We start from the raw sequence: 12715 nt of genomic DNA, 5'->3' as shown, positions 1-12715 counted from the left end.
GTTGATTTTCTTTATGCCTCGCTGAACGGAGTGTGGAACTTGTAATCTGGAAGTTTCAGGTTCTGCTTCTGAGTGGGCCACTTGCATCTCTCAGTCTCAGTTTTTTCATCTGTAAACTGGGGATACCCTTCCCTTAGTGTGTATAAAGCGCTTCACAGACCTTCGAGATCTCCAGAAATGCCAGTTGTCTATGTTGTGATGCCGGTCCTGGATCAGTTTCTAGCAGATTATTTTCCTATTATTGTAATTCAGCCATCTTTCATGAGAGCCATTTCATCTGTCATTTAAAAACAAATGACTCACCACTCAGCAGTCGCACTGATAACCTCTTTAATGGCTCATCACTCACTTCTTAAAACCTTCTTGATGTTTCCTGTCTCTGCCCGTCATAGTGGTGGTGTCTGCTCAAATATACCCAAAGATTATATTATTTATGTCTCACCCTTACGTGGTGAAAGACGGGGATTCATGATCAAGGAAATTATGTACAAAATCCGAAAGGAAAGTTTAAACATTTTTGTTTGTCAACTCTTATCTCCTCTGCAGTTGTATCATAATTCACTTCAACAGTAACCTCACATGTGCAGAACATGAGAGGAAAAACAAAATAATTATCGATAGTGATACCAGTTAAAACCTGTATAGCAAACTCCTTCACATCTGTTATCTCTTTTGAGTTTCACGACAACCCCGACACAGATGTTTTGATTATCCTCATTTCATGGATGAGGAAACTGAGGCAGAGGTTAATTAACTATCCCGGGATCACCTGTATTTGAGGAGGGATTTGAATGTGGGTCTGACTTGACTGATAGCCAGCTGGTTCTCTACACAATAAAAGAATTTAGTCTAGTTGGAAAGGCAAATACACAAGTAAGTGTAATAGAAGGTAGGATACGATACGTGCATAGAAAAATACAAGTAGGAAGTACTATGGTGTTAGGAGGTGGGAGAGAGTGCTTACCCCTGCCTGGAACACAGCAGGCTTCCTGGAATAGCTCCCCATTTGGAGCTGGCCCACGCATTGGCTTTGGGGGGCAGGTCGTGAAATCTGCGGGGAGGAATAAGATTTCAGAATAAAGCGTGGGGAGACCTGCAGAAGTATGATGAGGCACCTGCTTTCCAGGGTTGACAGGTGGCGTGTGTTTGCAGAAGGCATTTATAGATGGAATATGGGAGGTCTGAAACATTTTCTTTTAGGTTGTTGAGAAACGTATGTTTTTCCCCAGAGATTTAACACAGATGTGCATGTTTGCATGAGTGTATGTGCATGAGGAGAGAGAGATGGCTTGTGAGTGAGGACAACATTGGCTCGCATCCTTTGACAGCCCGGGGCTGGGGGAGTGACTCTGGAGCCTCACCGCCCTTCTCAGGGGAGCAGGTGACCCTCCTGGACGGGGAGCTGCCGATGCACCTGGGGAGAGAGCCTGGAGCCTGGTGGACCCTTAGGAAGTGCTGACGGATTGGTTGGTTCCGTGCTGGGGAGATTGCAGTGAGATCCTAGGGCCCCTCCAAGCTGGCACACACAGACACATGCACAGGAAGCGTTGTTTGGTTAAGGGTAAACTCTCTGAGGACGCTCTAACAAGCAGACCATGATCCTCCAGCTCCGTACTTGCACTGCTGAATTACTGCGAGTGACTATGAGATTCTTAGTTTGCTTGAATGGAATCCCTTCGTTTACCTGACAGGCCCTAATGTGGAGTTTCTGGTCCCTCCCGTAGGCGTTCACACTGTTTGCTACTCATTTCCTGGAGCTGTGCCAGATGGACGCCTTGTTTCCCAATGTTGAAAATATCCACTTCGAAGTACAGCACGTGAGGAGCGGCGTGAGAAGCAGAGAATCGATCACGTACACCCACAGACTTTCTGAAGGACACACCGAAGAAAGGAATTACGGTACTTCAGATCGTTCTGTGGGCGTCAGTGCTCTGAAGATAGAATTACTGTCGTTGGTCTGAGCGATGCTTCCCTCCTGAGCTAAGCATTTATGCTTCTCTGGACTAGTCTTTTCTTGCAAAACACCCAACTTTTATTTAAAGAATTGAATTGAATTTTGAGCCTATAATGAACTACGTAATGTTGCCTAAACACTTGAAGCTTCTGGAAAGTTTCAGACAAATGCAGTTTAGCGTAGACCAGAAGAAAGGGGGCATGGAGCAGTGGGCAAAGAGCCAGAGAGGCCTGGGTACACAGGCCGGCCTATGACACACAACACAGCATTGGGCTGGTCATTGAGCACCTCTCAGGGCTCGGGGTCAGCAAGGGCCTGAAATGCTTCCCAGGGCCAAAGCAGATTAAAATGGAATCGGGGGAAGTTTAACAAAAGAAGCAAAAATACAACAGGCCATAGACATTGTCCTAGGTGGTTTTCTGAGTCAGTACGCGCCTGCAGGGAGCCTTGTGTCCAGATCTGTGCCTCTGAGTTTGGGATGCTGCTCCAGGCCTGCGTTGCTTGAGGAAGCTTCTTCCCTGACAGTTCTCTGAGGCAGTTAAATCGCAGATCCCTAGGTCTTATGGTCTTTATAAACTGAAAATTCATATTCCCTGCACAGTGTTTTGATGGCATGAGCAGGAGATCAAATCTGCGTGCTATTCACATTCCACAGTGCTCTCATATTTTATGATGTAATTCCAAAGGGAATGAATGCATAAGTAAGTGGTCGAGTATTCTCAGACTAGAGCTGATGTTTCTCTATCAAATTTGTCATGTAACAAATATGTAAGACTAGACAGATGAGAGACAATTTCCATTTACTTATAAATCTGAAGTTTATTAGTACAAATTATTTTACTTAAAGTTATGACCCATTTGAGAAACAACAATCTCTGATAAGTATTTTTAAATGTCAGCAAAACCATTGTATCAGCCTGTACAAACGTTACTTCATTTTTTTCAAAATGCATCTGATCGGGAATCTTTGCACCAAAAAAAATCAGAGATCTTGTATTTGAAGAACTATGTTTAAGACTGGGGTTCTTAACCTTTGGGTGTGTCATGGACCCTTTTGGCAGTGACCTAAGGACCTCTTCTGAGAATAATATTTACTGCCTACATTAGTAAGAGAAGGAAATACTAAACTTCAGATAGAGGTTAATGAGAATTAAATTGTCATTTTTTTTCCATCTTAAGTTCATGGACCTCCTGAAATCAATCTATAACCTTGGGGAATCTGTGGACCTCAAGTTAAGAACCCCTGGTTTGAGACAAGGCTAGCAATAATTTTTCTCTCTTACAATATAGAAATAGCTAGCTATCTCTTGTCACTAGGACTGTTTCAGAGATGCAGGAAAGGGGGCAGGGTCCCCCAAATCTCCTCTGTCAGCCTGTTCTTCCAAACTCCCCACTGCTCCCAGATCTCTGACGGTTGAAATCAAGACACTTTTCCATATGCACTCGCTCCAAGCCACATGGATGAAGAGATGAGACTAAAAAAAGGTTGTGTAGACCTGTTCAACAGCAGACTTGAGCTGCCTTCAGAAGGAAGGACAGAAGAATTGAGAGGAAGAGGAGTCGAGGTGCCCAATCTCACGAGAGAGACAGAGAGAGACACAGAGAACCAGACGGAGACAGAGACAGAGAGAGGGAGAACGAGGGGCACTAGGAGGCCTGGCAGGGCCCCCTCTTGGGTTGTCCTCAAGCAGAAAACCTGCCCCAGAGCCTGTTCCTTCTAGTTCCTTCCTCCATGCCAAGGGCGTGGAGTGTGGCCATCAGTCTTGTGTCTCACGGAGCTGGGAAGGAAGAGGAGAGATGGTCTTATTCTTAAAAAAATGATAACAAAAAGACCATTTTATCAGTTAACATTTACCAGTATAAATACCACCTCCAGTCCTGGAAATAAGGCGTGGCCTTGTTTTTTATGTTTCCAGGTATCAAAGCTGCTGAAGCATCGTCACTCCCACAGTCAATTATTTCAGATGCAAAAGAGATCAGAACTGAGATCTCTAGGCAGATTACGGTAAGTGTACTTTTTAGCAAAAAGAATGATTTTGTCCCTTAAAGTCTCATGAAATGTTTTCTCTTCAGAACAGCATAGCTTCTGATTGGGTCATGGGTTATTTGAAAATAAATAAATATAAACTTTGGTGCATTAGAATCATTTGGTTGACCATTTATATTAAAATTCAGACTTGACACTATGGGGTTTTTTTTTTAAAAAAGCATTTAACTTTATTTTAAAGATATTTGCTCATCTAGAATTTCCCTGTAGGAGGAAGGTGAAGTGTGAGCCTTCTGTTTGAAGAAGAAGCTGCTCTCTCTGGATAGAAGAACCATAAGCAGAAACTGATTTCAGTCATAGTTACCAACGGGAAAGAGGAAGCACTCTGCGCTAGGCAATGGGATGTTCCTCACCTGGCCTCATCTCTCTTTTCCTGGGCAGCCCACCCTTGGCGCCATGTACATTGCAGACACTAAAGAGATGCTTGCTGAGCTGGGTTATTCATTCTAAATGTTGCCCAAGTGGAAGGAAGAAAGTTGGGGAATTAGGATCAGACAAGCTCAAGGGTAGGGAGTTAGAAAGAGCCTTGTCCCCGCCTCGTCCCGAAGGGCACCTAGCTAGAACCAGCAGGGAGATGCAGGGCCACCTGTCTCTACTCTAGAACTCGGGACTCTGGATCGTTGTCCTCACAGAATGATGTTCATTTCTCTGTAGTAGATGTAGGGAGTGACTGTGGCAGATTCCGGGGAGCTACCAGTCTCCTGCTAAAGAGCAGGGCTTGTCAGGACTCTATGCTTGCATCCCCCGCCACGGAATGGAGTTCAGGCAGTGTGCACCAGAAGTGTAGAAGGAAGACTGCCAGGAGAAGAGGAGGGGAAGGAAGCAAAAAAGGACCATACACGGCAGGAAGTGTAAGGCTGTCCCTGCAGGGCCCCGGGCACTCTTAAAATTTGGGAACCTCAAAGGGCTTTGCTTATGGAGGTTAGCTCCACGGAGAGTTGCTGTATTAAAAATGAAAACTCATACAATTTTACAATATTATTTAAATCAGTAAACCATTTCATAGGAATATAAATAACATTTTAATGAAAAATAATATATTTCCCAAAGCAAAACTTTGGTGTGAAAAGTGTCCTTTTTATATATTTTTGTAAATCTCTTTATTGTTCAGTCTCATCTGACTGTTCATGACCCCGTTTGAGGTTTTTGGCACAGATGCTAGAGCGGTTTGCCATTTCCTTCTCCAGCTCATTGTACAGATGAGAAAACTGAGGCAAACAGGGTGAAGTGACTTACCCGGGGTCACATGGCTGGGCCTTGTCTGAGGCCAGATTTGAACTCAGAGAAGTCTACCTGACTCCAGGCCTGGCACCCTAGCTACTGCACTACCTCACTGCCCATGATTTCCTAACGCAACCATCCCGCATAACAAAAAAGTGAAAAAGGTCCAGCAGATCCAGCCAGTGCAAGGAATAAGTCTGGCATTGTATGCAGCGTTCCGCACCCACGGTCTCTCCCCACCCCCCCCACCTCCCAGTCAGGCCAGGCTTGGTCTGTAATTTCACAGCGTTCCAGTCCCGTCATAGTTGGGGTGTATGCCGTCCCTCGGGTCTGCTGGCTTCCCTCTGTTGTTCCTTACCGTCTCTCTGCGTACTGTGAGTCACCTGGCTATTCCCCAACGTATCCGTGGCATATACTCAGATACACAGATACACAGAGACAGTGCTACTGGAAATACTTTGTTGTCCCTGTACTGTCTTACTGTGCAGATTACTGATGGGTTTCCCATTCCTTTCTGAAATTAAACTAAGAAGGGTGAGCTGCTATTTTTTCAGGCAGAGTTTGGTTAAAGAATGTTACGTAAAAAAATAATAAATTGTCATAAAGTAGTAAGAACTCAACAGAAATTTTATTTCTAGGTTTGTTAAAGATTGTTGCTTGTTTAGGTGTTGGGTTGTTTGGAAACTGGAGACTGGGTCCAGCAGCCTCTTGAGCTCTGTGAACCCCTGAAAAGGGACAGCCAGAATACTGCCCGACCTCGCTTGATAAAATGAAGCTCCTACTGTGCACCTCGTGACCATTATGTGTATTTTTAAGGAACAGCAAGGCCGGAGCAGCTCTGCTGAAGCCGCCAGGCAGAGGGCCGTGTACCAGCTGGCCACCAGGCTTCTTCAGACGGCCAGGAATTCCCAGCTGGATGCAGACAGCTTGCGCCTTTACTTGAGAGGCCTCAAGACCAAGTTTGGAGCAGCTCTGTCTGTGGCTAGACAAGGGTCAGAACAGCCTGAGGAGAGATAAGTTACGTTCCCAAGCCATTTACATTTAGATGAGGGGGACTCAAATTTATTTTTTCCAGAGTAACATCAAATAATGAAATGTATCAAGTTTTGATATTTTTCTTTTATAATCTGTAGTATATTAGCCTCTGGATCTTCATCTGGGATAAATTTAGCTTTTTAATAGGTTGAGTTTTACATATGTTAGGCAAGTAGGTGGCACACGGGCTAGAGCACCAGGCCTGGAGTCATAAAGATCTGAGTTCAAATGCAGCCTCAAATGCTCACTAGCTGTGTGACCTGGGCGAGTCGCTTGACCTCTATTTGCCTCTGTTTCCTAATCTGTAAAATGGAGATAATAATAGCACCAATACCAGAAGGTTGTTGTTAGGCTCAAATGGTTCTTGTAAAATGCTTAGCACAGTGCCTGGCACATAGTAGGCCCTATACAAATATTAGCTATTATTATTACATTTAGAAAAAAAAAACTCTTTTAGTAACTAGTAACTTTAGTAACACATGTATACAATTTATATTTTATTTGAAAACTTTGATTTTAGATCTTTATTCTGTCTATAAGTGTTTAACATCATTATTGTAGTCATGGCTACTGAGAGGCCATGTGATGTAGTAAACAGAGACTTGGCCTCCAAGTCAGAGGGAAATGACTTTAAGCTGGGCCTCTGACACATCCTGGCTGTATGACCTTGGGCAAGTCACTTCTCTTCTTGGGGTCCCAGGCAAATTTCCAAGGCTCTAAGTTAGAGGGCAGGTGCTGACCTGTATTGGTAGAAGGAATTTCTTTGCTGGGAATTCATCATACTGGGGAAATCAAAGGTCCAACCCAACATATAGTAGTGATAACAATAACAGTGTGCATTTATCTAGAGCTTTGAAGTTTGCAAAGCACTTTGCAATTGTTTTCCTTTCTCAGATGAGGAAACTGAGGCCAAGGGTGGCTGAGTGATGTCCTTGCTCATCCTTGCGGCTCTGAAGCTGCACTTGGAGTTAGGGCCTCCAGATTCTAGGGGCAGCAGGCCGGTAAAGCAAACCAACTAATGTGTCTGTGCATACGCATGCATACAGTTGTCATCATTAAGAAGCCTCAGGGAAGGTCACACGAGTCTGTCTTATCCTCAAAAGTAGGGAAGCCCTGTTCTGTTCTGAAATGGGACCCCTCCCTAGGTGCTGATTCAGGAATTCCTTACCAGTGCTTCAGATGTCCAGGAAGCCCACCCAGAGCTCTCCTGAAGCTCCTCAGGACATCGTTGGGATGTCCGAACACTCCTCTTGAAGTTCCTTACAGCCTTTAATCTGTGTCCTCCCTCTGCCTCCTCTGTCTCTCTGTCTCTGTCTCTGTCTCTCTTTCTGTCTTTCTCTCTCTCTCTCTCTCTCTCTCTCTCTCTCTCTCTCTCTCTCTCTCTCTCTCTCCCCCTCTCTCCCCCTGTCTCTCTGTCTCTCCCTCTCTCACACTCACACACACACACACAGAAAAGGTACAGTTTCTCCTTCTGGGTGGGGAATTGTTGAAGTGACCCATTCTGTCTTCCCAAAGGCCAGTATTATTTTGTTACCCTCTCACTTTCAGATAGGGAAGTTTTGGTTAGGTGGCCTACAGAGACGATTAGTGAGTGAATGCCAAAGGGAAATAGACAATGGAAAATGGAAGAGTTTTAGTTGTTCCGCTAATGTAGAGAAGCCGGTCTGTTAAACTCAGCGCTTTGCTCGATACATGTCTGTAGACCAGAGATACAAGTCCTAATACAGGGCTGGAGACCCTGTGGCCTCGAGGCCACATGTGGCCCTCTAGGTCCTCAAGTGCGGTCCTTTGACTGTGACACAAGTGACACACATTTCACGTGGAATTTGGATTCAGTCAGTTCAGTTAGAATTTTATTTCAATGTTGGTTTATAAATGTAAACTTTAAAAAATTTCAACATTGTGTTTATTGTTTACTTTATTAAATGCTATTCTTTCTTATAATTCTAAGCAAATATTACCAGTCAGGTATATGAAGAAATAACTTTTTAGTCAGGTGAAATATGATTTTTTTATAGCTGTAGTTTAATTTCAGGATTTAGTATATTTTAAAATGGATAGTCCTGCTACTTAATTTTATTTCCCCAATGACGCATTTTGAGAAGTGAGTATATTAGGCAATTCTGGAATTTGACATTACTTAATAAAGTCTATTTTTGTTTTAATTCATTGCCTTTGCTCTTAAATGTTCTTTGCATAGAAATTTCTAAAGCAGTTATCCACAAAAAAGAATTTGATCCTATGACAAATTTCTAGCCGTCAATGGTCTTTAAAAAAAACAACAATATGGTGGCTTTTTTGATTGGCAAAAGGACAATAAGGAAAGGACAAGGAGGAGGTAAGGAAGGAAAATGGATGAGTGGGGACAGCGGGAGGATACAGTGTGGTAAGTCTCAGTGTCTCAGCTTTCCTTTGGGATTGACACAAAGGTCAGATCCTGCCAGACCTTTTACAGTGTATATGTTGTGAAAGGCCAGTCTCCTAATGCAAAAACAAACAAACAAAAAACCTGCAGCCAACTGACTGTTTTTGTTTTTATTTGAGATTAGCATTACTATTTAACTGTTACTGAAACACAAATTGTATTTTTTGTCGACCCGTCAGATGATTAAAGACCAATTCATTTATAGCTTGAATGTACCCAAAAATCAGCCAAAGGACAGTTCCATAAATAATTACATCGGCAAGCCTAGATTAAAAACTGAACCACAGAGTTTCCTTGGCCTCCTATTGTATTTGTGTGTGTAGATGTCGTGTCTCCGCCCCCTCTTCCCCATCCAGTGGGGGCTTCCTGGAAGACAGAGACTAGACCATTTTTTGTTTTGGTGTTGCTAAGTGACTTTTGCAAACTAGGCTTAATAAATGTCCCCTCAACTGAATTGAATTTGATATTTACAATTGCAGTTTTCAGTCACCATAGCATCTATAATATATAGTTATTGTAATGGTAGCTTTGTCGTTCTGTAAATCAGGTACTTCACTAATTTAAAAGGTCTATAATTTCAGCAGCATTGGTCCATCCTGCAAATATGCAATCCATGTTCCCTCAGCACCTTTATTAGAGGATATTGTGAGTTGTTGTGGCCATGAGAATTCATCTCTGGTAGTTCACCTCTCCAGTCTCAGCTCGCCACTGTCCATCTTTGAGCCCGTGCTCAAAGCCTTTCCAGCTGGGTAGAGTATCTACCTTGTGCTCTCTTGGTAAAGCATTCCAAATTGGGATCTGTGGTTTGGTCCCCCTCCCTATTCTTTACCCCCATCTGTGCTGTATTCCAGGTGTATCTCCCAAATCTGAAGGAGGTGGAGAAAGCAAGGAAGCAATCTGAATCCTGTGAGAAATGAATATTTCTCCCTTATATCTAATAACTAATTATTGGATTAGGACCAAAGTTTTTCCCCTTTTCTACTTCTTCATCCAGAAACCAACCAAAGTGGGAAATTTCTTTTGGAGATTTACCCAGGCCAAGATCTAATCAAGCGGTAAAAGAAATTCTAAGTTTGGGCTAATGGGTGTATTCTTGCTCCTTGTGTTCGTTCAGACAGGTCTGGGAAAATGCTGATTCTCCCTATTATCAAGGCAGGTGATGTGGAAATTGATGTCTCTTTGACCAGGATTTGAGCTATTAAGCCCCCCTCCCATTTGATTAACCAGTCTGAGGTGATTGGGCATCCCTCAGGAACATCTCCTCTTGGAAGGCATATGAACTGTGACCCCACCACCATGAGGGTCTTCAGTCTAAGAGACCATCCTTTCATTAATAACCTGCTGGCCTTCTCAATAAAATGATCAAATTACCCAGAAACGACTTCTCTCGAACTTCTAAACATCACCAAGATCTCTCTGGGTAGGTCTGTTTACTCAGGGCCACATGAACCAGCCCCAAGAACACGGTTTATGTTGACTCTAGGACAGCATCACCACGCTTATCCCTTTTTATGTCAAGATCTCTTCACAGATACTTTCAGGGCATTGATTTGCAGTTGGGTGACTGAGGCTGCCGGATCCCCTGTAACTGTTGAGTCTGCCCTGCTTTCCGCCCGCGTGGAAGGGGAAGGGCCCTCAGGTTAGCGGCCCACCACTCATCCTGGCAGAGAGCAGGCAGGCGGAGGCTAGAGAGGAGTCCAGCAGGGTGGTCAGTGCTTGCCCAGCGTCCATCCAGCGGATAAACCCGGCTCTTCTGGCACTGTGCTCTTCCCGGGCAGGCATACGATGCAGTTCCTACGATTCAGAAATGCGTGATCCAGAAGGAGCGACACCTTGAGCGGAAGGGGGTCCTCAGAGGCTGTGCTTCCCAACCCCACTATTTACAGGGAAGGAGACCGAGCCCGAGGACAGCTCGGTGGTGAAGGAGGTCACCGGGGCAGGGAGCGTCAGAGGTCGTCCTCCGCCCCCAGCCAGCGCTCTCTCCACCGCATCTGGGCATGAAGGTAGAGTGAGCCTAATCTCATCTCTTCTGTAATTCAGTCACCAGCCCTTTATTAGCTGCCTTCTGTGGTCCAAGCGCTGTTAAGGTAATGTGTGTGTACCTTTATGGGTGAAGAGGGGGCTCATTCAGAATGCCGTGCCTAAAATGTTCATTGAAACCCACCTTTAGATGAAGTTGATGCAGTCGTGTATTACCTTGTAGGCATATAAAGGAGAGTCATCGTTAAAGAATTGGGGGTGGGGGTGGAGCCTAGGAGGAGGCCTAGAGGCAGGGAAGCAGCTGGCCTCTGCACATTCCCCTCCAAACAGCCGCCAGAGGAAGACCCTTTTCCATCCTGAGACAAGTGAAGAGGTCCCCAGGAGACGCTGGGATGGGGCCCCGTAGGCGGGAGCATGGTGGGAGCCCCAGCGGGGGGCTGGGGGGGTGGCTGCCACTGCAGCAGGAGCTCCCAGCCCAGAGATGGTAAGGGGGTGGGACAAGGGATTGCAGCGGCCCTTCACCGCCTCAGGGCACAGCTGGTGCTGCCCAAAGCAGCTCGGGGTCACGGTTCCAGGGCCAGCAGGAGCACTAGCACTTGGGGCTGCAGAGCGCAGACCGGGAGAGCAGTGATCGTCCCAGGGTCACACCACCTTAAAAACTTGCAGACCCCAGAACTAGCTCTGAAGACAGCGGCACGCGAAGCCCGGAGCTTCATCGCCAGGCGAGCAGAGCCAATCTCAACAAAAAGTTCAAAGTGAACAAACAGTCCGGGGAAATGAGCAAACCGCAACAAAGAACCTGACCAGAGTTGAAATGAAAGGCTGGGGCAGAATCTGCTGTGCTTCAGCTGAAGTGAGGAGGGCACCGGGCTCCACCCGGGAGTCAGGAGGACCTGAGTTCAAATGTGGCCTCAGACACTTGACACTTCCTAGCTGTGTGACCCTGGGCAAGTCACTTAACCCCGATTGCCTCACCACAGAAGCAAAAATAAATAAGTAAATGAAATGAAGTGTGGAGGGCATGGGAGACCATTCATCTCAGACAAAGCAAAAGCAATATTAGACCTAACTGGTAAAAGGTGCCATAGACAATGAAGTAACATCGGAAGATTTTACAGAAAGGCTTTTTTTTTTCCTGATAAAGGCCTCTTTTTTTCAAATATATAGGGAACTGAGTCAAATTTATAAAAAAAGCCATTCCCCAATTGATGATTAAAGGATATGAATAGGCAGTTTTTTGAAAAAGAAATCCAAATTATCTATAGTTAGATGAAAAATACTTTAAATCACTACTTTTTAGAGAAAGGCAAATTAAAAGAACCCTAAGGTACCATCTCACATGTGACAAATGACAAATGCTGCAGAGGATGAGGGAAAATAGGTACCTTAATGAACTGTTCGTGGAGGAGTCAACCGGTCTGTATATTTGTAGCAGCTCCTTTTGTGGTGGCAAAGAATTGGAAATTGAGGGGATGCTCATCAGTTGGGGAATGGCTGAGTAAGCTGTGGTGTATGATTGCGATGAATTCTGTTGTGCTATAAGAAATGATGAGGGGATCTCAGAAAAAAAATGGCAAGACCTATATGAACTGGGCAAAGGGAAGTGAAAAGAACCAGGAAATCATGGTGCACCGCGACAGCAGTGTGTCATGATGACCAGCTGTGAAACACTTGGCTGCTGTGATGAATACAGTGATCGAAGACAGTTCCAAAGGACTCGCGATGAAAACAGCTGCCCACCTCCAGAGAGAGGACTGATGAACTCTGAGCACAAAGTGAAGCAAAAGCCTTTCTTCCTTTCTTTTTCTTTCTTTCTCTCTTTCTTTCTTCCTATGTGGCTAATATGGAATATGTTTTGCATGATTTCACATGTATAATTGACGTCATATTGTTTGCCTTCTTAGTGGGTGGGGGAAGGGTATGAAGGAGAAAGCAAATCTGGAACCCAGAATTTGAAAGAAAGGAATACTAAAAATCATTTACAAAACAAGTAGGGAGAAACAACTGTATTAGATTTCTAAATTCAGATAGCCATTTGGGAGCACTGTTGGTT

At 44.6% G+C, this 12715-nt stretch overlaps 1 protein-coding gene across 1 annotated transcript in view; it reads left to right on the top strand.

Annotated features, from left to right (window-relative positions):
• Positions 1 to 6497, top strand: part of MSH4 (mutS homolog 4) — a 90634-nt gene extending 84137 nt beyond the window's left edge. The window contains exons 18-20 of the mRNA XM_027874059.1: positions 1725 to 1899; positions 3871 to 3959; positions 6039 to 6497. Of these exons, the coding sequence (XP_027729860.1) occupies positions 1725 to 1899; positions 3871 to 3959; positions 6039 to 6239 (465 nt within the window). The 3' untranslated portion in view covers positions 6240 to 6497. The remainder of the gene's footprint in view (positions 1 to 1724; positions 1900 to 3870; positions 3960 to 6038) is intronic.
• Positions 6498 to 12715: the final 6218 nt, after the last annotated feature.

This window comes from Vombatus ursinus, unplaced genomic scaffold (assembly GCF_900497805.2).
Source record: "Vombatus ursinus unplaced genomic scaffold, bare-nosed wombat genome assembly UNPS02014804.1, whole genome shotgun sequence".
Classification (NCBI taxonomy): Eukaryota; Metazoa; Chordata; class Mammalia; order Diprotodontia; family Vombatidae; genus Vombatus; species Vombatus ursinus.
This window is presented reverse-complemented; position numbering and strand designations above follow the sequence as displayed.